General features: G+C 44.2%; 1 protein-coding gene across 1 annotated transcript in view; it reads right to left on the bottom strand.

Annotated features, from left to right (window-relative positions):
- The window catches only part of LOC138580434 (bactericidal permeability-increasing protein-like), a 708,711-nt gene that overhangs the window by 379,919 nt on the left and 303,362 nt on the right, over positions 1 to 25,430 (bottom strand). Inside the window, exon 9 of the mRNA XM_069650974.1 lies at positions 273 to 364. Coding sequence (XP_069507075.1) covers positions 273 to 364 — 92 coding nt within the window. The remainder of the gene's footprint in view (positions 1 to 272; positions 365 to 25,430) is intronic.

Genomic DNA, 25,430 nt, shown 5'->3' with positions numbered 1-25,430 from the left:
TTTCAAAATTGGAAAATTACGTCATGGAACTATCAGATTGTGCAACAAAATTAACCAGCTATTTGGATGAGGTGAGTAGCACTGAACGTTCTTTGGAGCTGGGTCTGTGCCTGTGACATAATGTCTAAAATAAATCTCACTCTTCCCCAGCCACACTGGCCTCAAGGCACCACAAGCCTGCTGGAATTCCTGTTATTTCCTTTTCAGTGGATCCTCGCAGGGATCACAGAGGTGCAATTCGCCCTATCCACCTTCTTGGATTGTTTTCTTACCTGATAACGGAAATCAATGTACTTGCTGGTAATCTTCGGGTCATTCTTCATTGAAGCATGCGGTTGAATATTTGGGTCGAAGCAATCAGAGACTGGGGAAGGAAACAGAGGTTTTAGAGAATTCAATCGACCCTGTCTGTGTTTTGGTATCCCCACTTTCCCATACCCAGTGACCACCATCTTGTCATCCACTCCTCTCCAACCCCCACTCCATTCTTTAGTCCAGCCTCCCACCCAAGTTTAAATTGGGACTAGGAGCCGCCTGTATGTTTGCTTTTGGGTTTTTGTCCTAGCATGCAGGAGGTTAATTAATTCCCTTGACTTGATGGAAAGCAACATTACTCCTTCATGGTCAGTTTCATTGGTCAGTTTGGGTAACTACGGTGTAGCATTTTTCTCTGAAGAGGGCAGTGCTGCCCCTGATGACACCAGTTAACCTGGGAGGGTGTAGACTGACTGACTGGTGTAGCGGTGGGACCAAGTCTGATTTGCATATAGTCTTTACCCTTCTGTAATGGCCTGGCAGTATGAAAAACGATGGTCTGGAGGGTTGCCCAGGGCTGTGCCCATGGTTGTGATTTATTCAAAACCTTCCAGCGATCAACCTTTGGTTTTGACTGGTGTAGTAACCATTCAGAGTGCATCATTTTGACAGTTGGGTTTATCAGGCTTTGTTTTCAATGCATAAGAAGAAGGGAAGGGCTGAGAGTGGTGATATTTGTTAAGATGGTCCAAGGACAATGGCCCTCATTACAACCCAGGCTTTAAGGGGTTAACGGCGCCGTAAAAGGTGGCGGCACCGTTAAACCCTTAACACCTGATTACGAGGTCCCTTTGCGGGTTGGAGACTTTAACGCCTGCTTTTTGCAGGCGTTAAAAACCAACCCGCAAAGGGACCTTGGTGCTAAGTACGGTGCCGCAATTTGCGGCACCGTACTTAGCGCCTTCCCCATTCCCATTGAGCCCTATGGGGCAAAAATTGGAATGGGGAAGGGCCATGGCGGCATGGGGAATTACCGCCCCGCCAACCTCGGAATGGGGCGGAAATTCCCCATTCCGCCATGGCGGAGTCGGTAAGTTACCAGCATGGACCATGGTGCTATAAGCACCATGGTCCAACGCCAGGGTCGTAAAGAGGGCCAATGTCTCTGGGCTAAGAGTTTTCCAATCCAAGACACAGAGCACCTCCCACTCCTTTAGTTATTGGAGAAATACACCCCCCCATCAAAAACAAAACCTGTTGGTACTTTATGCCCAGTCTGAATGGCTCACAGATCCCTCAAAAAAATCCTTCACGATTTGGAGAATGTGTCACTGCCTTAGGCAGACCACAGGCCCGACCATCTTTGGGCACTTTGGTCAGTGAGAACTGCCATAATGTTGACATGAAATGTCCTGCTCATTATTAAAGAATGAAATAGACGTAATTGGTCTTAGTTCCCTGACATGGGGCTTAGCCAATCCCCATAGTGTTTGTTAGGGAGACCGCTGAGTGTGTTACGGGGTGGACTGCTCCTGATAGGGGGGCGATATAGCCCTTTCTAGGGCTGCAAGTGTGAGAGAAGACATTATTCTTAATGTCATTTCGTTTTTCTAAATATGCCAACTACCAGGTGTGCTCTATAGGGGTGCACTAAGGATATGGCTTCGGCCTCTCAATCTAAGAGCTGCAAATGGGGTAGCAAAGGGGAGTGTTGTGCATGGGCTCTCCTCTAGATCAGAGTAAGGGGTGGATTCTAGTCAGAAGAGATCGCCCCAGTGTGTTCAGGTTTCTGCCTGAATGAAGGTGTCATCGATAGAAGTTGTGCTGTGAACAGTCTTCGAAGGGATACCCCTGAAAAGAAAGTTTGGTCCCCAACTTCTAGGGGTGACCCCGTTAAGTGGTCAGAGGCCAGTGTCATTAGGGTGACTTGTTCTTACAAAACTTTGGAAGGTGACAAGGGGAATGGAGTGAGAAGGCGCTGAGCATAATACAGTCTCTCAGGGTAGGGCATGGTTTGTCCTCCCTCATGTGTGAAATGACTGCCCCATGTTTAAGGTGATCCTGAAAGCAGGATTGCTGTAAATAGTTGGTGCTCCATTTTTGTCTTAAATTTATTGCTGACCTGGTATCTACTGCCAGGCTTTCATTACATGAAATAAACGTTTAATTTGTTTGATAAAGTGTAACTTAGCTCATGTATCCACTGGCTCGAGTCAGAGGGTGAACGCTGATTAGATTTAAGACACATACACATTAAATAAGGGCCCTGCTGCCTAATTACCACGGTTAATATTGTACATTACTTTTGCAAGGGGCTGCTCTACCCTTGGACTAGGTGTGGGGTCCAAGCACACATGTATATTTTGACTGCACCGGCCCTGCATGGGTTAGTGTTACAAAGCCTCCCATTTTGCAGGGAGTTTTATTCCTATTTTATGTCACCATGAAAAAAGGGGTTACAGTTGCACTCCATAATTTCACTTTCCCCTATCTCCTTCTCTTCTGCCTTCTTTTAGCAGGTTTCACATTGGCACTCTGTAAAACATTAAAAACGAATGCATTAACCAATACAAGTGGAGAGCCTGCTTTGGCCTCTGTTAATCATACAGCGTCTTCTGCCTCACCCATTTCTGCCCCTGTAGCCCCTACTTAAATTGGGGAGGGACTTGTCTGCCATTCACGTTTCCTCCCCTTGAGACCGCTTACTGGAATGTAGAGGGTTAATGTTTTCTCCTTTCGTATTCTGACAGTGACACCGTTCCTAGGGCCCCTTCCATGTGCCGTTTGTAGGTGACTGTAGTGTGGCATGTTTGCCTGCAGAGGGCAGAGTAGCATCCTAGGAAATCAAATAACCTGGGAGGTTGTAGGTTGACTCACAAGTGCTGTGGCCTATCACAGCGCCTGTGGGTCAGTCTATAGCCACTCAGAATTAACGTTTAAGAACTGTAATTCATTCACATTGTTCATAACAGATAAACACAGTTTAGCATTTAACTGTTCTCCTGCTGGGGCTTCCACGTACATTTGAACAACAGGGCTAATATCCAAAAGGATAGTTAATCAGAAAGGTCAGGAGAGACTATTGGATCTGAATATTTTATGGGAATAACACCAACAGAAATAATGGTCTTCAATATGGATTTAGCAGTAAATCGGCCGCAAATATGTACATTTACAGTCAAATTCGTTTACCGTTACACCTGCTGAGTATTGTGACATTGCCACAGGATTCCGAGTGAGGGTATGTCGGTGTAAATTCTCATTTTGGAGTCTGTGGGACTCCATGGGGATATTTGGTGGATTGACTGAACGGCAATAGCACACAGTAAATCTGCCAATTTTTGGAGAAAAAATTCTGAAGTTGAATCCTCCACTTAGCCTCCAAACTTAGAATTCGGCTGAGCATTAAAGTAGCAGAAATTCTGTTAACACCAAAAAAAGTGGTGGTAACAGAATTACTTCCACTTTTTTACCGCACCGGCAAACTCACAATGAGGTCCCATGTTGTAGACCATCATGGAGCATGGAACCCTGATTTGTTTTTTACCAATGGGAGCATGAAATGCTTGTTATTCATAACGTTTGTTTATCGCTGAACCACTTAATAAAGCACCTGACCTTTGTACTCATTGTTATACTCAAATTAACTACATCCAAAAGAGATGCTATTCGTTTGAGTTAAGTAGCAATACCTTAATGTGACCTGCTTTAATGTTTCATTTATTTCTGAGTTGTCACTTATTTTTCTCAATTATCTGTCACTTGTTTTTGTAAATACAACCTCATAACTGTGTGACAACCAGTTCAAACAATGCCTTATACCAATATACTATTTCTCTTCTTTCAGTTTGAGAAAGTGCTTAATGCGTAAAACACATGTCGGCTGCCAAAATGATCATGAAGTTATGTATTTCATCATTTCTCTATTTGGTTTGGGTGAATTTTGGCTGTTACCTTCTCCAAAGTTCCCAATGCATTCCATGTAGACGTCCTTTCATCTCATATTGGTGTACTTGATGGGACCAAATAGACAAATGATGAAATACATAACTGTACATGAATCATAGAGCCTTGAAAAAGACTCCATTGGTCGAAACATGCCCCAGAGGCTTTGAAAAAACAATAAACCACTAATTGATTAAAAAAAAACGCATTCCAAGAAAGTTGGAGAATAAACTGTTATTAGAATGTATTAATAAAAGAAGGACATGCACACATATGCACAATCTATAAGCGCACAGTCAGTCAAATATGTTTATTGCGGAAATGAATACTTACATTAATCTTTACAATTAAAACAATATACTGATAAAATAACCTGTTTCAGATATGACATAAGAGCCCAAGCCCCTAAGTGAGTTAGCCATAAGAAGGTAACATCAGACTGAGCAACACTGGTTAAAATTAATCTCTCTTAAAATCAACAAAATGTACCTTTTTCTTTATGTACAAATACACTGGACAGAACATAATAAAAATGGGACAAATCTTCATTTTGCTCATTGCATAGCAGACAACTAGTGTCACTTCCATGATTATTCCAATTTTAAGTAAGAGCTTTGAGAGGTAAAGCTTTAAGGCAGGCTCTCGTTTGCAACCACCTATCATAGGCCTTGTGACTCCATGTTAAGTAGTCCTGTGGAGTGTCACGGGTGGCAAGACCAACATATCTTTGGTTATTACTGATGAAAGGTTCTCTGGATTCCTGGGTCTCTTTAGGAGCTCAACATTGTTTTGTAATGAGATTGCAACCTTTCATCCATTACAAAGGACATAGAAAAAAGTGTTGGCATTAATTAAACAAAATACTTTTTCTATATATTGTAATCATGGAATTCTACGAACACCATTCCTCTTTAGCAATTCTTAAATAATATTTTGTATTAGTGTCGCCCTAGAGTTCGACCAAATCCGCAACCAGTGCAAAGATGGTTACAAACGCAATTCATCTTCATGATAATTTAGTCCTAACTCAGCATGAGTCGCATAATTTGGGGCAGACTTTGGAAGACATAAACGTTTCTTAAAAAAATCATTTTCCAATGATTGCATCTTCAAGAGGGTACAAAAGCCCCAGAGCACCCTTCCATATTTAATTGTTGCATTTTCTTAAGCTTGTTATACCTTACAGATCAATTTAAGGGGTAGGCATCTACACATAGCCGTGAAGCGAGAGACTCCCCCCAACTGCTGTTTCATCCTAGAAGTCTGCTTCATAATATGACTATTCCCTTTTGGTTCTGAAGAAAAGCATATCCCTAGATAGTCAAATTCTGCGACCCCTGGAATATTGCAACCATTGGTAAACATCTTTGGGAATTTGGTTTTTGCTTTTGCACTGCAACAAACCATCACTGCTGATTTTTGTGTATTTACATTAAAATCCAATGCATTAATAAAACTTGTATATTCATCGATTCGTTTTTGAAAAGCACTAGGTGTGCGTGCAATAAGAACCGTGTCGTTTGCATAGGCCAAAACTGGGAGGCCCAAGGATCCAAACTTAAGAGAATCAGCATTCGAGTTTACAAGGGAATTATGTATACCATTAATATAAGATGAAAATTACGCAATGGACTGAGCGCACGAGCATCGCAGATCCACAACAATCTGGATTTACAAAGGGTACTGGCACGGATTTACATATATTCATTCTATTGCTACTTAAATTAGACACCATCAGAGCAAAAGGCAAACTCTTCATAGCCTTTCTTGACATGAAACAGGCTGTCGATGGAGTACATCGGCAAAAACTATGGTTCAAATTACATGCATGGAAATGTCCAGAAGAGCTGCTTGGACCCATAGAAGCTTTCCATCAAAAAATATCAACCTGTGTAAGGCTTGAGACCAAAGGTACTCTATCAGCGGCAATTAAAGTTAATAAAGGAGTAAAGCAGGGGAGTCCCCTAGCAGCCACGCTGTTCAAATTGTATATATCAGATCTACCCAATGCCTTCCAACATATAAAGTACTTCCCTCCTAAATTTAACAATACTGAGATCCCAGTAATTGCATAAATGGATGACTTAGTAATAACGGATCAGACCCAGAATGGCTTGCAGCGCTTACTAGATAAACTCCAAGAGTAAATGTACAAAAACGATCTGGTCATAAATAGCTCAAAAACGAAGATAATGACTGTTGGGGCAAGACACATGGAAAGCTCCAAATCTTTCAAATGTAGAATTGGTCAAGACAAACCAGAAATTGTTCAAGCAACGCGATATCTAGGCATACATTTCAACACTTAAGTAGCCGTAACAGCGTGGCAAGATGAACTATACCAAAAAGCTACACAGCTAGCCTCCCAAGGTGCTATATTGCACGCTCGCTATGGGAAATTTTCATTGAGGCCACTGCGAATATTCTATGTGAACAAAGTGATACCTATTCTGACATACGGTGGTGACGCGGTCCTAAATCTCCCCAGAAAAGTGTGGGAAGTTCTGGAAGGAAAATTCAGGAAGAAAACAAAGACTACCTAAATCTTTGCCTATGATTGTGATCCGTGCAGAGCTTGGCCTACAGTCCTTCCATTCAATAGTTTTGTGGATATCTTTAGGGCTCCTACGAAAACTGTCAGAAGATCATCCAGCATTTGGATATACCTTCCTAAAACAAGATGGGAAAGGCAAAGGATCTAGGACCCTAACTGACTGGAAGCACAAATGCGAGAAACATCGGGAGTACTTAGAATCATCACTAAACAGCTGATTGAAAATCCGGGGAAAGCAAAGGAAAAAGTGAAAATAATTGACTGGATAAACACTTTCGAAGCAAAACTGCAAATTACTTCATTCAGAAACACAGCATCAAACCTTCGGCTAAGAAATACTTTTCCTCAATACCTGCAAAAGATCCCAAATAGATCTCATCGTGACAAACTGTTAAGGATAAGACTGAACATTTATCCAACAAATTAATATTTTCACAGGACAGGAAAATGCTGGGAAAATAATGGCCAATGCAGGTTTTGTAATATCGAGGGAAAACTGGAAACAGCGGAACATCTAATATTGCACTGTCGAGGAGTAACAGAAGAGAGATCTTTATTTTTAGCAAAATATGTCAAACAATACAAAACGCTCACACCAGACGAATGGTGGGAGCTATTTCTAGAGGGTTACAAGCATGGTCTGGTGTGTGCGAGAATCATTTTTTTGGATACGATATTGAGAGAATTGGTCATTCCAGACGGCAGTAGAAACTTAGACATCCACAATGGTTAGACTGATGCCTTGACATCGTTGTGAAGCAAAGTGTAAGAATGAGCCATAATGTCAAATAAAGACACTGAAGTGAAAAATTAATTAGGCCTAATTAGGAATGGTCTCTTTTAACTTTGAAACGATAATCATGATGACAATGTGTCCAAAGTTTGTCTGCAAACTAAAATACACAATAAAAATAACAAAGGGGCTAAGACAAATCCCTGTCTCACGCCAGACGTTATAGAGGTGCTGTGTACAATGACCCTGTCCTCCACTTCTAACAAGGGAAAAGAGTAGTTATTAAAATAAGAATCATTTTACATAATGTGATTAAACCTCATCTTCTGGTTTTGAACTCAAATAATCTGAAAGCTTCCCTTGCTTCACTTCTCGCTAGCAGCTTAGTCAGGTGCCCTTATTTCGAACAAGGTGAAAGAGCAGTGAGACTTCTTGCCCATGAGACTTTTTGCCCAAAGGATGAAGGTGGCAGAGAGTGAGCTGATTATTACAGTGATTAAGGACAACCGTGACAATATGGTGATGCCTCCCAGAGGTATCAATTATGTGTTTTGAAACTTTTATGAGCAGTTATATGGCTCTAAGATTACATGCAGACCTAATGCCATTGCATCAACCCTAACTCAGATTGAGATCCCAAGGTTACGAGAGAAGCTTGCACATCCCTTGGTGTTCCAGTCTCAATGGAAGGCATCCATTTTCCAATATATGCTCTGAAGGGAAACAAAGTACAGATGGGCTCCCCTCTGAATTCTACCAGATCTTACCTGATAACACAATTGCACTCCTCTGTAATGTGTACACCGAATCTTTTGATAGAAGCATCTTACCTAACACCATGAGGCATGCGCTAATCACTGTTATAAAGAAAAAGTACAAATTATTAACACATTGTTAAAACTAAAGACCAATTAGCCTGATTAACACGTATTGCAAACTAATTGCTAAAATACTAGTGAGGAGATTATTGAAAGTGATAGCTCTACTGATCCATGATAATCAAGTCGGATTTGTCCCAGAGAACATGATAACATGAGAAAACTACTATTAACCATAAAGCAGGAAACTAAGCATGCAGGGCCGGTGGTGGCTGTCTCCCTCGATGCACAGGAAGCCTTTGACAGCATTGAATGAACATATCTCTTTGAAACAGTGAATGTGATGGGTTTGGATCCAACTTCATGCGTTGGGTTGAACTGCTTTGTACGATACTACTGCTAGCAGTCTCGCCAATGGTCTAGTATCAAATAGCTTTCGGTTACAACTAGGAACCAGGCAGGGATGTCTGCTCTCTCCTTTGCTGTTCATTATTACTATGGAGCCAATGGCCATTCTGTAACAAAGAAAAGAAGACATTTATGTACTCGGACACTGAGGTTGCTCAGGCAAGATCTGCTGTATCAAGATGATCTCTTGGTGGTTATGGAGGAACCTGATTTGAGCATTGCCTCCCTGATGCTGGTAATCAATGCCTTCTCTAGGATCTCTGGATACAGGATTAACTGTAGAAAATCGGAGATCCTACCTATCTCTTCTTCCTGCATGAAGCACGTGTGATCACTTGAATTTTACATGGTGCACTACCAAAATGAAGTATTTGGGAATCTGGATTGGACCAGAGGTGGACAATCTATAGTACAAAAATTTCTTTTAGAGCCTATTTACCAAGCTCAGGTTGACATGGATCAGTGGTCCCTTCTGAAAAAATCCTTAAAGGGGAAGTTAACTGTATCAAGATGAATGTGTCACCCAGAATGGACTACATCCTTTCTATGCTGCTCGGAAGAATGCTGAAAAACATCTTCAAAGACATAAATGCTCTTATGCAAACACTCCTGTGGGATGGCAAACCTCACAGACTTGCACTCTGGAAACTAAACCTTCCATCGAGATTGGGTGGCATGAATTTACTGAACCTTTCAGACTATGATCAGGCTTTCTCTGCAAGACATCTATGTAGGATGACAAGGCATGAGACTGACTCGTGGGTGAATATTGAACCGAGCCACAGCACGCAGCTCGGACCCAAGGCATTTTTGTCCACAATCTCCAGGAATTCACGGGAGAGGAACCCCCTTACAGAATTTCTGCATGACTGTTGCCGCAAAATGCCACAACTGCAAAGCACTGACCCGTTTGTGTTCCTGGGAGCTTATTTTTGGCTGAATCCTGCATTTACAATACACGGGGAAACCTTTTTTCAATCTGTTCTGGTTCTTGGAAGATGTCCGCTATGTTAATGATCTTATGGTTGAGGATGATTGGATACCTTTTGCCCAATTGTGCACAGAGTATGATTTGCAAGACTGTACCTATGCAGAATATAGACAGTTAAGAGGAGGTATCACTGAAAAGCTCAATTGTACACCTCTACACTGTCATCAGAATGCAGCCTGGTCACATTTGGAGCTGTGTGTGAGCACTACCCATCCATCTGTGACAATATACAGAGTCTTGGCTTCTGTTTGTGAATATGATGCAGAGCTTAGATCCCTCCAAAAAAACAGAAGTGGATAGCGTTAGTGATGACATTCACTTTCAGCACCAATGACAGATAATGATCAATTGTCACTTCCAGGTTATGAACTACGATACTGAAAAGTGAATACATTTAAGCTACGTAAACACCTATAATTAATTCAGTTTAAGCCGTGTGCTATTTGAGTAATTAAGTTTAGTTTGTATTGTCCTCAGTTGTTCACGGTCATATAACTTGCTCACTTACTAGCAGCGTGATGGGATATTGACAGACCACCGTCATGGGCTTTTAGTGCTGGGCTGGTGGCTAAGAGGACATTGAGCTATCTGGGTAACTGTCCAACTCCAGTGTGTAGCACATCTGGCGTTCACACAAAGGTGACAGTGTCAGTGGTAGGGTGTGATATTAAACTGAGGAAAATGATACCACCCCTCACATGCTTTTTTCCTAGATGTCACACACTGACCAAAGATGTTTTGCTCACAAGTGTAGCTCACCACGCCAGCAGAATGCATCCAATGATACGAACGCGAATGAAGGAGCTACTTGCTGTTCTGCACACTCTTTGCATACATGGTTCTCTTTTTCCAAACATCCCCATTGGGAGAATGGAACAACAGTATGAGGGGAGTGTCTGATGTCTAAAGGACTGAGTCCAGGGGGAAATTAACACCATTAACTGAGTCAGCGTTAATGTGTTTACGGATCATTGGCTGTCACCTGTTTTCCAGGTCACACATTTCTATGTGTTTTCCAGGTCTTGTGTTTCTCTATGTTTCTGGGCCACAGCCATGTGTGATGACCCAAGAGAAGGGATTACAGGCCAGATCCATCTAGCCACATTGTGACTAGTAGTTGTAGGGACAGCATTCTGGGCCAGTCCAGCAGCTCCCACGGGGCAACGCCTATATTGAGAGTGACACATGGGGGGCGAGGTATGGACAGAGCAGGACAGCTGAGAGCTCCCTCATGTATGTTTCCCCAGAGGCTCCTCGGAGCATGTTTCCAATTACTTATACTGGACGTAGCTTTGAAATGTGAGGAAGTGTTCAACAATCTGCTCGGCAGAGTTTACCAGTTCAAAAGCATGATTGTCCATTTACCAAAGATTTTTTCACTGGCCATTGCGCTTTTCCCAAGTAAGCTGAAAGGAGTGGTCCAACATATCAGGGCTCGAAATTGAGTGGAGCTGGGAGCTATTTAGCTCATGGTTCTAGTATTCTCGAGCCTGGTTAGCTTGAAACCAACAGCTGCCAGGAGCTACTTTTGGCTCCTAGGGGCAAACTGGTGCCTTTCAAACATGTAAATGTAACATTAACTTTGAGTATTTGAGAATGTTAATAAAAAATAATTTGATGACGTCTAATACACATTTAAACCCAATGATTCATTCAAAATGGACAAAAGGATACAGGAGCATCTCTGATAGGTCCTGGTTCCCCTGCGGTAGCTCCTGCCTATTGGGTGATGCCTGACAACCAGGAGCTGGTTTTAGCTCCTGCTCATTGATTATCAATTTCGAACCCTGCATATGTCCAGCATGATGAGACTTGAGCCCTTAAGTGTACCAGACTTGTCAAGAATGAAATGATGTCCTCCATGGATGCTAGTAGGGGATCTTTTGACTTCCCCAGAATCCAATGGCAAAATCAAGGCAATTTTCCCCTGTACTGTACTTGAGTGGAAGGCTTCTGAGCAGCACCCATTACTTTAAGGTTATCATCTGACAATCCTCGGTGGCCATAGATCAGTTGTTCCGGTGTCAGAGCGCTAAGGTAAGCAAATAATCAAATCTTTTTAATTTTTTTCCTATTTGTGTTCATATTATTAAAAACTTTTCATATAAAAAAAGTTAAAAGAGACAGGAACAATTAATACCATCAACACTTAGAACAGAGGGTAAGCGACGCCACATTCATTCTATGATATCATAAAGTATCCCCTTCATCCCTCATTAGAGGTTGAAGACTCTATCTAAGAACTTTATTCCCGCAAACACTAAAACCGAGTTTTCAACCAGGAAAAATAAACTCCACCATTCATCCACCAACAATGTACTAACCCTCTCAACAAATATCCCCAAGTATGATGTTCAGGACAAATAGTTATTATGTGTTGTGACTGAACCTGTAGAGGAGCAGCTGAATGCCTCTACAAGAAATCCTACCCCCCTGATTCCTGTATGTTGGAAACCTGAGATTGTGGCATGCTTGAAACCTATGTGTGTGCCAATTCCACAGCGAGTGTTTGAGAGAAGATATCCATTGCAAAAACCATATCAAATGTATCCCCGAAGAGATGACAATCTGAGGGAGGAACTCCCTGAAGCAATATGAAATAAGTAAAAAGAAGAGCCAATGACGTCACAAGAGACAAGAGTGTGGCCTCAAAAATACTGGCTGAAGAGAATGTATGATTCTTATAGAACCTGATGACAAAGTAAATAATTAAGTAGATTTTTGTATGCAGAAAGAAGATTGCATGTGCGAAATGCCCTGAAGAAAAATGCAAACCATTCAATGACTGTACAGACGCTGTAACGCAAAGATAACAAGCAATCCTAGACGCTGGCTATGAAGTGAATAGACTGCAGGAGGAGCCGCCATTGTATAGGAAGCTGGACATTGGGTTCACAAATTTTAGTAAAGCTCAGCTCTATCGAGGAGAAAAGGCCACGCGCTGTGTCGCAGAAGAAATTATCTGAAGATCTTGGACAAGAACTGTGAAGCTGTCTGGCCTGGTGTCATTGCTGAAACCAGCTAAGGTCTGTTATCTATTCTCAAAGGCAGTGAATATGAGAAGCTGAAACCTCCGTTGTTAAAGAGAAGAGAAAAGAACACCAAGCATGCCAAGTGTATTAAATGAAACTATTTTAATGCTGTAAAAAGGACCAAGTCATGGTCTCTAGTCCCGTGAGCTAAGGATGGTAATATTGTTGAGCTTGGCGTTCTAGAACAACGATAGCGCATGCCGATACTCCCTTATCTTCCCAGAGACAAGAATACACTACAAGGTCAAGTTCAAAGACAATCTGCATGGCAGAGGGCATGGGTGATGAGAGACGGTGGGCTAATTAGGTGGGGAGGTGTAGCCAAGTTCACCCGCTGGCACCTTGGTATGAGTTTACATGCTGCTAAGTAAACTGAATTTTCCAGACATGGCACACGCGTGCCAACCAATTGTAGAGGGCTGTACAACAAATGGCCTTATAGCTCAATAGCCAATAGGATACTGTGTACTTAATAAAGGTTGAAGATGACTTGCACTAGAGGTGGGCACAAGATATCCACCTGACAGTAGAGATACAATCACAATCACAACCCCAGTATACTTAGACGCTCTCTTTGAGCCTATCACATTCTATCACATTCTCACATAGGTTTTTCTCATTTGCCACGTAGTATGACGTCACCTATGACACATTTTTTGTATAAAAATCTGTGTTTTTGTGTTTTAAGCCGAGAGCTCGAGCGAACGTCCGATGATGTCCGTTGTAACCTCCCTGTTTTAGATAATTGTTAATAAAACAGCAAGGATTTTGCCATCTTCAGAAGTTGGTTTGATTATTTGGACTCAGTTATCCTGCCTCCCATCAATTGTATGCGTGCTGGCAAAAGGACTATATTTTCACATTGTAGCACTGCGGATTGTTCAAGATCCAAACTAGTTTGCCCCCAGTCTTTCGGACAATCAAGTGTCCTCCGCCATTAAGCGAAAAGATCGCAGGGTTTCCTGCGAAGAGCGGCCGATAGAAATAAAACTTGCAAGTAGAACCGAGACGGTGGGCAGGTCTGCCTTTGATGAAATCCCTGCTCGGTTTCCACGGGCACTCTGCAGTCAGAAGGTGAGGTGGTCCATGGAGAAGTAGTCGATGCCGAAGGTCTCGAGTCAATTGAACGAACAAAGGGTGAGTAAATTCAGGGGAATGGCAAAAGATGGGGATGGGATTGTGATCATTTTTCAGTAACGGAAATATTGAAAAAGAGAGACACCGCTGAAAATACTAGCTCAAGAGAGCTTAGAAGGGGACGTCTCAAACTCCAGATAGAGTAGAGTGAAATATATAACACGTAAACAGGTTTACGTAAGGTGATGTCTCAAACCCTGTATAGGGTAGAAGAAAGGCGAGATAAGAAAAGCTGATCACAGGGTATTTATTTAATGTATGAATTCAACTAGTCTGTGTATTGTTTGTAGAGTAGAGATATCGAGAAGCGATAAAAAAGTTGTGAAAGTAATTGGAAAAGTCAAGGAGTTATAGTATCTATTTTAGCAAAGTGATTGGTACCAAACAGGAAATAGAAATAGTGCATTGAGAAGCTAAAGGTTGTGGCGGCGATTGATGGTGTGCGCTCACATTTATTGTTTTTGAAAGTATTGGAAAAGTGGTGATTTGCGTAAAACTTAAAACTGGTTGTTTATAAATCTGGTAAGTATTGACATTCAATTGAGACTTGTCATTATGGGAGACACTCCCTTGATACACTTATGTAAGACATTACGAAAGCACATGCCCAAGCTCAAACAGTATAGTGCAGAATGGGTGAAGGTTACAGAAAATAAAATGTTCATGCCATGGACACAAGAAGGATCACTGTCAAAAGCGGTATTGCAACACATGATCACATACTTGCATGCTGCATACACGGGGAAGAAATTGGAGAAGAGATTAGCGATTTTAGAGCTCTGAAAGATGTACCAGGAAGAAAGGGAAGACCCTCCACCTGAGGAGTAGATGCTTAGTCAGCGCAAGGAGGAAGGTGTTGAGCCCTCAGCACCCCTTATCTCGCTTGAAGTAAAAGACGCTAGTGCAGAAGAAATAGGGTTGTACCCTTTGAAAGAATTTAAAGCAGCCACGGGGTACAGTAATCCGATATACAAACCCCCAGCTTATGGTAGCAATGACAATTCAGAGGAAAATAAGAGAAGGGAAGAGAGTTATAAGATTATACAAGACAAAGAAGAAAAGAGTGAACGGTCAAAACTATCGACAGAAATAGATAGGGAAATTAAGAGATGGAAAGGAGAGAAGGATAAAACTGATGAGGTAGCGCTCATGCAGAATGAATGGATGGGAGGGCAGATATTGCTTAAACTAGATGGGAAAAGCATAGAGGAAGTAAGGCGTGTGTTTGTGATAATCATTTTTGTGAATTGAATCTCAAATACATTAGTAATTCAAAATCTCCTCGGGCCGTGCAGTCAAATTGTGTTGTGAGCCTTGCTGACCTCACTTTAACTAAAAGGCTGCCACGTGTCACTTTGAGATAGAACCACAAGTCCCAGTGGACTTGTAGTTTCTCCGACTGTTTATCTTCCCACGACAGGTGTGTTAGCGCCGGCGCGTCACGGACGGTCTGATACGGTCAGATTAAGGTTGAGGAAGTTTCGGGTCCTGCTATTTCTCCTTGATATGGGATTTACAGAGGTCTTGGATTCATTAAAACATGCACAGGAGAACTCACGGTTGAGAATGGAATTAATACGAGTGGATATGTTGGCCCGCATTGCATTGCTCAACATTCAGAGCCTAGGTAAGAATGTCGAGCAAACAATAAATGCTGAACTATCTTTGCTGCATACTATAAACACTCCGGTAGACTATTGTTCTACTATAGATAGCATAAAACATCATGGATGTAATATCAGGGACCATAATACCCAAGGGGTAATTACTAAATCCACCCACAAGGTGGGCTCCAAGAAATATGATTGCTTGACAAGTGTCGAGGATCTAGATAAAAATAATATTGTTCATCGGTCACATGACCACCTTAAATGCTGCTTATTAAATACCCACTCCACAGTAAAACATGCAACAGAAGAACAAGTTACTTACCCTATCTGGTAACTTTCTTTCGATGGGATGTTCCTCCGACGTATTCCACATCTCTGACAGGTAATGACCACAGCTTTGCTGCTTCGGAAAGTTTTTCAGCTTAGGGCATCCTGTGTCGATGACATCGATACGTTGTTCCTCGAGGGCCTCCGTCGAGGGTCGACATCACTGGATGTTATATATAGGACGCATGGGGCCCGTAGCCTCACTTGTAGTTTTTTTTCCCCAGAACGTGTGGCACCAATCTCCTGCCAGTACGACTGCAGAAAGCCTTGCGGAAACGTAAGCTGCAATCGCATAAGAAATTCTGTAGAGGGGCAGGATGGGAGGGTTCGATGTGGAATACGTCGGAGGAACATCCCATCGAAAGAACGTTACCAGATAGGGTAAGTAACTTGTTCTTCGAGGGGATTGTGTCCTCCGATGTATTCCGCATCTCTGACAGACTCCCAAAGCAGTACCAACGTATGGAGGTGAGAAAATAATTTACAATTTTAGAATTTTAGAATGCCCAATCAAATTGCTGAATAGAGGACTGCATTACCAAAGGCCAAATCCTGCCCACGGATGGAGTCCAGGGAATAGTGTCTCACAAAAGTATGGGCAGAGGCCCATGTGGCTGCTTCACAAATATTGCGAATAGGAACATCCCTCTGCAGAGCAGTGGAGGCAGCCACACGCCTAGTAGAGTGAGCCCGTAAGCCTACCGGAGGGTCCTTTCCTGCCAAACGGTAACACTAAGAGATCCTCAAAATGATCCATCTGGACAAGGTCTGTTTGGAAACAGCCTGACCCAAACGTCTTCCAGCATAACCAACGAAGAGATGATCGTCCACTCTCACCCGGGACATCCTTGAGAGATAGAAACTCAAAGCTCTTCTAGGATCCAACCTATGGATCATCTCCTCTTCCTTACCAGGATGTGGAGGAGGATAAAACGCCGGAAGAATTACCTTCTAGCACAAATGAAATTCCGACACAACCTTCGACAACCCTGTCCTTATGGAACAACCAAAAATACAGTTTTAAAGGACAACAGTCCCAACGGACAAGAATGTAAGGGCTCAAACGGAGCTCCCATCAAGAACTTTTGAACCAAATTCAAACCCCATCCGGGCACCTGGAAAGGCGACGGTGGAAACATATTAGTTAGCCCTTTTTGAAACTGAGAAATCAAAGGAATCTTAAAATAAGAACACTCTTCAGACGAGCGCTTAAATATTGACAGCACCGCCAGGTAACCCTTAATGGTACCCACTTGCAGGCCCTTGTAGGCTAATGAAAGCAAAAAAGACAAAACCAAAGGAATGGAACATTGGAAAGGATCCACATTCTGTACCCTGCAACAGTTGCAGAACCTTCTCCAACAGCAACGGTATAGGGATTTCGTTGCGGGTCTTCTGGCCGAAAGCAACACCTCCATCACGTCTTTAGGGAGGTCCCAATCCTTATACCTCAACCTTTCAGATACCAAGCATGAAGGCTGAGAGAACTGACCTCTGGATGGAGAACCCGACCCCCCTCCAGTGAGAGCAGATCGTCTTGGTAGGGAAGACAGTGTGGAGGGCAGATGGACATGTCGAGAAGGTCCGGGTACCACGCTCTCCTGGCCCATGCCGGAGCAATGAGGATCATTCGGGAACCGAACCTCCGTAACCTCTGCAACACTTGCGGAATGACGGGAACTGGAGGAAACACATACAGCAGTGGGAAGGACCACTCCACTATGAACGCGTCCCCTAAGGCTCCTCTTGGAGGAAATTCCTGCGAGCAGAATCTCTCGCACTTACGGTTGACACTGGTGGCAAAGAGACCCACTTGTGGGGTTCCCCAAAGGCCGAAGATCTCCAAAAGAACTTCCTGAGCCAGCTCCCACTCGTGAGAGACCATGCTCTGCCTGCTAAGAGGGTCCGCCGCCGCGTTTTTGTCTCCTGCCAGATGCACTGCTGAGATCGAAATGTCCTGCTGTATGGCCAGAACCAGAGCTGCATTGCCTCCCTGCACAACGGGAGTGACCCTGCCCCCCTTTTTTGTTGAGGTGGTGCATGGCCACTGTATTGTCCGTCATGATCAGGACATTCTTCCCCCGCACAGTCGGCAGAAATGCCTTCAGGGCTAGCCTGACGGCCCGGAGCTCTAACAAATTGATGTGGAGTCTGGACTCCGACAGAGACCAACGTCCGCTGGTTGTCAACTCATTGGCGTGAGCTCCCCAAACCGTGAGGGATGCGTCCGTCACGATCGTCACCTCCGCCCATGGTTGCCAAAATGGAGCACCCTTCATCAGATTGCCTTCGACGGCCCACCACAGAAGATCCTGGGGGACCGAGGGCGGAATCTGAACGGGATCCGACATCCTGCCGGAGAACTGCGACCACTGCATCTTCAGAGGCCACTGCAGAGATCTCATCCGCAGCCTGGCCTTTGGCACCAGTAAAATGCAGGATGCCATGAGGCCGAACAACCTCAAGAACTCGAACACCGGGAGACTCTGGGCACGTTGAAACTTGTCCACCATCTGCAGAATGTGATGAGCCCTCGCCTGGGAGGTGAACACTGCCCCAGGGATGTGTCAAGCACTGCTCCGATGTATTGGAGCCGCTGGGTAGGTGTCAAATGAGACTTCTTCAAATTGAGGGAGAAGCCCAACTTGTGGAGGGAGTGGCAGGTGACGGACAGGTGATCCAGGGCTTGCTCGGGAGAGCGCGTCTTGATCAACCAATCGTCCAGGTAGGGGTAGACATGAATCCCCCCTTTAGTGAGATACGCTGCCACCACCACCATCAGCTTGGTGAAGACCCTCGGGCCGAGGTCAATCCGAACGGCAGGACCCGAAACTGAAAATGCGAGTCGCCAACCACAAACCTCAGGTACTTCCTGTGCTTGGGATGAATCGGCACATGAAAGTAAGCATCCTTGAGGTCGAGAGACGCCAACCAGTCCTGAAGTTGAAGGGCCTGGAGGACTTGAGAAAGAGTTACCTTCTAGAACTTGTCCTTCCTGAGGAGCTTGTTCAAACCATGCAAGTCCATGATGGGTCTCAATCCTCTGACTTTTTTCGGGATCACAAAATATGGGGAATACCATCCCTTGTTCCTCTCCGCTACATGCCAGTTCTATGGCGACTTTCTCCAGCAGGGATAGGATTTTCTGCGCAAGGAGCGGATCCGGACGCTTCAAAGAGAGCTTCCTCGGTGGATTGTCATGAGGCCTCTGCCGGAAAGGAAGACAGTAGCCGTGGGCTATGATCTCCAGAACCCACATATCTGAAGTAATGGCACGCCATTCTCCAAGATGCTGCGCAAGTCTTCCCCCAACCGGTGAACCATGGGACACGGCCTCATGATGGAGTGGATGCAGCTGCAGCATGCCTGAGGGCAAGGAGGCAACTGCCCGAGCGGCTTTGGCACCTCGAGTACCTTGCTTTCCACCTCTGGTACTCCTACGGTGGCCCCTTTGACTGGCCGCTCCTCTCGATCTACCAAAGGTAGAGTAGTACCGAAAGGAACCTCCCCTCCATTGCTGTCCCCTAGGACGAAAAGGCGGAGGTTGATGAACTGCAGCGCTCAAAGACTTCACTGCAGATTTGGAGGTCTGCAACCTCTCAAGGCTCTCGTCAGCCTTGCTGCCAGATGAACACCATCAAAGGGCATGTTGAGAAATCGGGACTGCACATCAGGAGCAAACCCTGACTTCTGCAACCACGCAAACCTGCGTATCCATGGACACAGTCTGCCTCGTCCAAACCCGACTGAACGGATTCACACATGGCATCCTTGTCGTCTTGCACGAGGGCTAGAAAACCATCCCGTTCTTCCCCTTTGGGAATATGCTCAGCCGCCAAAGATGCGCAGTACCACAGAGTGTGAGTGAATCTCGCCAAGGCACAAACGGAGTTGGCTGCCTTCAAAGCCATACCCCCAGAAGAAAATACCTTCTTCGCCCAACCATCAAAGCGCTTGTCGTCCCTATCAAGAGGGATGGTAGCGCACGCCGCCTGCTTCGCGGGGGCCGTAGCCGCCTGCATCACCAAACTCTCCAGAGTAGGGTGCGATGACAAGTAGCAGGGGTCACTACTGGCTGGGCGGTATTTTTTCGGAAGTGACTTACTAACTGCCGGGAGACTCTCCAGAGCAGTCCAAGCCACCGCCACCCTCCTTTGCAAAGCCATGTGAAATGGCAACACCGGGTCAGTGGGTGGACCTTGGTCCAGGATGTCCGTTAGATCATCCTGATCAAAATCAACAGGTGGAACAGACCACCTCAAGTATTCAGTCACCCTTGACATAAGACGCCTATACGAGGATTCGGCATGCGACCAAGGCTCAAGCCTGCCAAACTCCACCTCCGGAGAGGTGTCAAGACCACTGGCATCATGCAAGGACTGAGGGAGTTCTTCCATCTGATTGTGCCCAGACAACAAGTCATCAGGGACATCAGGAAGCACAACCATCTCCTCATCAGACCCTTCTTCCACCTCAGAAATATAATCCAAGGGTTGGAACAAATCCACTCTGGGAGGAGGACCAGAATAGGTCTCAAAAATAGGCCTCACCGACTTATAAGAGCCTTCCTCGGAGGTTCCACAGCCCTCTGGGGCACCTCTGGCAATTCCTCCACAAACGGCGTTGGAGGCTCCGAAGGAATCAACGTCGACCGAGGTGCCGACGGCGTCAACAACCTCATTGAGGGCGGAGCCCCGAGAGTGTCCCTCAACGGACACGGTGCTGATGGCGTCGACGACTTCTTCGAAGCCGAAGCCCCGAGAGAGCCCTTCGACGGACAGGGCGCCGATGGCGTTGACGCCTTCCTCAAAGGCTTCACAGGAACCTCCGGTCTCGATGGTGTCGAGGACCGGGACCTGGACCTGGCACGGCTACGGCGATCTTCCTTGTCCGATCGGGACCTCGATGGCTCCCGATGATCGCTCCGACCACCCGAGCCTGAAGGCGTGCGGGCGGTGGACCGAGCCCGTTCTCTGCCGGCTTCTTTCGAAGGCGCAGATGGAACAGTGCCTTGCGATTCCAAAATCGCCATGATCTGCTGGCGGAATGCGTCCCATTCTGCCGGCGACAAAGACTTGATAGGACAAGTGTACCGTCTCGCAGAATCTTCCGACGAGGACCGGGAATGTGACCGATGACGGCACTTCCTAGAATGCCTCGAAGAGGCAGAGGAATGGTGGGAACCACTACGGGACTGAGGCCCCCTGGACTTTCGGCGACACAGAGAGTCACCTCTCGAATCGTCGGTCGAAAGGCCAGCAGATTTCGACTTATGGGGCTTAGACACCCTACCTACCTTTAATTTCTTCTTATGTTCCCGCAAGGCCTTAGATGTCAGGGACTGGCAGTCATCGCAATCGTCGGTGGTGTGGCTTTCGCCGAGGCACCAGAGGCAGATGTCGTGCGGGTCCGTGATGGACATTTTCGACCCGCAGTCCCGACATTTTTTAAAGCCCGACTTTGGGGTGGCAGAAGAAGACGAAGACATCGTTATCAAAGAGTAAGAATTGAGCGCGCCGAGATTCCGTAGCAAACACGTTTGCGGAAAAAACTGAACTGAGGCTACGGGCGCCGTGCGTCTTATATATAACATTAGGTGATGTTGACCCTCGACGGAGACCCTCGAGGTACAACGTATCAACGTCATCGATGCAGGATGCCCTCCGCCGAAAAAATTTCCGAAGCAGCAAAGCTGTGGTCATTACCTATCAGAGATGTTGAATACGTCGGAGGACACAATCCCCTCGAAACTGCCGATTTGATTTCAGAGAAAAAAATGGATATCTTGTTTCTCACGAGACTTGGATGACCCAAACTACTTGTCATGTGATATCTTTGGCTATTCCAGAAAGTCACGCAATGCTTCATGTAGATCGTGTTACGGGGAGCGGTGGGGGGGTTGCTATTATTTTTAAAAAGGAGTTAAACATTCACATGTCCAGCACTCCAGAGCTGGAACATTGCAAAGCTCTTCATGTCAAACTTAATGTTAATTACGTGACTTCCATAAGCTTTTTATTGTTGTATCGCCCCCCCAAACTCACTCCTAAGTTTGACAAACATTTAATGGCCAGTATTGGAAATATTTCTAAAGACACCTCAGCAGTTGTTATCCTGGGGGATATGAATTTATGGGACAATAACTCACAGGATATAAAGGCTAAGGAGCTTAAAACTTCTCTTGAGGCCATTAAATTCCAACAACTAGTTAAAAATCCTACCCACAATGCTAGTAACACACTGGATTGGATATTGACCAAAAACCAGGAAATGAACATTACCTAGATTCTAGATTGTGCATGGTCTGATCATCATCTGATCATTTTACCTGTTGCATGGCTAACTAACAAACTCAGCGTCCGACAAAATCTACACCTATAGGAACCTGGCGTAACAGGAAGGCAGTAACCAGTGTTGCTTTTAAAGATAAGGTTGGTCCTCTCCTGCCCTCGCTACATCAGCATACATCCTTAGATACCTTTACTCATGCTTTCAGAAAGGCAACTAATCACGCCTTTGATGAACTGGACCCTCTTAACCCTAAAAAAAGTAATAAATCCACCAACTTGAACAAGTGGTTCTCTAAGGATATTCTGGAAACCAGAAGAAAAAAGCCTAAGGCTGAACGTCTTTGGAGAAAAGACCAATCTGTAGCATCACTAGCATTTTACAAGCTAGGCGCCAAGGATTATAAATTGACCATTCTTCGATCCAAAGCAGAACACTTCAATGCGAGGATTCAGCAAGCTAAATCTCAATCCAAGGAAATCTTTTCAATTCCTAAAGAATTGAAAGATCCTCCAACCACACAGTTAACTAAAGAGAGCGATAAGTGGTGCTAAGAGATTCATGAAGGTTTCTCGGAAAAAACTAGCAAACATCAACAGGCCATTGAAATCCCCCAAAAAATATTTTCTGAGCACGAGATAACTCCTCTAACGCTGAATACCGTTAAGAGTGATCCGTCTAATAGTCATCTAGATCTTTTTTCTTTCAAAAAGGTCTCAATTCCAGAGGTCCTGTAAGTTATTCACAATTTGAGGCCATCTTCCTGTCGGGGGGATATTTTCCCTGCCAAGCTATTCAAAGATTATGCAGACACCTTGGTAACATGGGTTGCGGAATTTGTCAATCAATCCTTTGAAGAAGCCTATGTTCCTGCTGATCTTAAGGAAGCATGGATAACTCCTCTCATAAAAAAGGAAAACTTGGATCCTTCTATACCAGGCAACTTTAGGCCCATAACAAATGTGCCGTTTTTGCTCAAAATCATCGATAGGATTGCCTACATACAATACCAGAAGTTCATAGATGCCAACAAACTCTTGGCTAACGAGCAATCCAGCTTCAGGGCCAAACATGGAACAGAGACCACTCTTCTGGATCTCCAGGCCAAATTGCTAGTATTGTTGAGAAAGGAAACACTGCCCTACTTGTGTTACTTGATCTTTCCTCTGTATTTGATCTTATAAATCATGATCTTTTGGCGGAGAGATTGAAATCAATTGGCAGATGTTCTCTCCTAGAAATAAATTGGTTTAATTCCTTCCTAGGTCCAAGAATGGCCGCAGTTGTAAAGGTCAATTTTAGCTCCCTAAAAACACTGCTGACCTGTGGAGAACCACAGGGTTCATGCCTGTCACCTCTGCATTTTAACATTTTCTCAAAACTTTCATGCAATATGTTTAAAAATATGGGTGTTCAATTCACAAATTATGCTGATGATACCCAGCTGGTCTTTGAATTGTCAGGCTCCTATGAAAAGGATGTGGAAAGAATTAACAAAGTGTTCAATGCTATCCAAAAGTGGATGGCTAATAATTATCTGGCCCTCAATGAGGCAAAAACAGAACTCCTAATTCTTGGCACACCTAAAAAAATAGGGAAACTAAATCAACCATACAAAAAAATTAAGATAAACAACAGCTCCATTGAAGTGTCAAAGCATGGTAAGACCTTGGGCATTTTTATGGACTCACATCTCTCGTATAAGAGACAGGTCTCCTACTTAAAATCCTCATGCGCTTTCTATATCAATCTTATATGGCAAATTCGTCCATATCTATCACAGCAAAATCTAGCGCTGATTGCAGGAGCTATAATTAACTCCAAACTAGACTACTGCAATAGTCTTTTGATGGGTACCTCCAAGGCTAAGAGCAAAAGACTGCAGACCACTCAGAATGGTGCAGTTAGAGCGGTCTGGGGCCTGAGCCAATGGGAGAAAGCTTCAGTAGCCAGGAAAAAACTTCACTGGCTACCAGTTCAACAGCGAATAAAATTTAAATGCTCTGTCATGACCTTTAAATGTCAGACAGGCATTGCTCCTAATTATCTCGCCAAGAGACTAACTAAGGCTTTGGTTCAAAGAATTCTACGATCCAATGGAAAAAATAATCTAAAACAACCACGTAAAACTTTGGAAAGAGTTGGTGGCACAAACTTTACTCACTGGGCCCGATGATTTGGAATGCTATGCCATCTCCCATAAAAAACAGCACATCTCTTACCATCTTTAAGAAACTGCTTAAGACGCACCTGTTTGACGAAGGAGAAGCCTAATAGAATTTCTACCTCGTTCTCCTTGCAGTCAAGTGTTCCATGTTGTTTCTGTCTTTGTTGTGAGTGCTCTGAGGCCTATTGGCGATAGGGCGCTATATAAAAATCAGAATAAATAGATAGATAGATAGATAGATAGATAGATAGATAAAAAGAAGATAAAGATGAGCAGGAAAGAAAGGATAAAGAACGAGAAAAGAGATTAAAAGAAAATGAGCAAAAAAGAAAGAGTAGTGAGCAACGAGAACAATTATACCAGGAAGAACAAGAGAGAAAGGAAGAACAGGCATAAGAACAAAGAGAATATGACAACAGACAGAGAGTGATGGAAGAGAGAAATAGACTGGAAAGGAAGAGAGGGGAGGAAGAGGAAGTGCAAAGATTAAGGGACAAAAGGATTCAAAGAAGAAGAGAAGAAGAGGAAAGAAGGGAAGAATTAAGAAAGGAGGACCAGAGACAAGAGGAAGACAGAATTAGTAGAAATGCGAGAAAGCGAAGACAGTTAGATGAGGAAATGGAACAAAGGAGGCAAACAAGGTTTCGACACCAGCCTCATTTGACAGGAACAAATTAGACCAAGCCCAGAGATATGATGGGACATAATAGAAGAGTTTCTTCCGTTAAATGAAGCAATGCCAGGGTTATCTAGAGTTGTGTTAGATGAAGAAAGACTCAATGCGGAAAGCATCGGAGAGAGAATTGATAAAACTTATCAACAGTTGAGGTGAAGCAACGAGTATGAAACTCAAGGAGGCGATGATCAATCATCAATGTCTCAATCACAAAGAAAGGAGGGAAGTCTGCTTAGTAATGAACGACGATCATTGTCTTTAAGTAGATTGAATCTAGACAAGGGTGAAGGGGAAGAAAGCCACACTAGTTGGTGACAAGACATATCAGACGAGGAAAGAGAGCTTGCTCTTGAAGCAGGAGGAGGGAGCGTGTGCGCCCCTGAAGGAAGCCTGCAAATGGATAAGGAAGTAAGGTGGTCAGATTTGGAACAACCTAAAGACAAGATGCCAGATCCTATAGCATATCCTGAGCGTCCCCGGGGACAATCA

This window comes from Ambystoma mexicanum, chromosome 3p, assembly GCF_040938575.1.
Source record: "Ambystoma mexicanum isolate Mex_15411 chromosome 3p, UKY_AmexF1_1, whole genome shotgun sequence".
Classification (NCBI taxonomy): Eukaryota; Metazoa; Chordata; class Amphibia; order Caudata; family Ambystomatidae; genus Ambystoma; species Ambystoma mexicanum.
The sequence above is the reverse complement of the archived record's forward strand: the minus strand, read 5'-3'. Positions and strand labels throughout refer to the sequence as shown.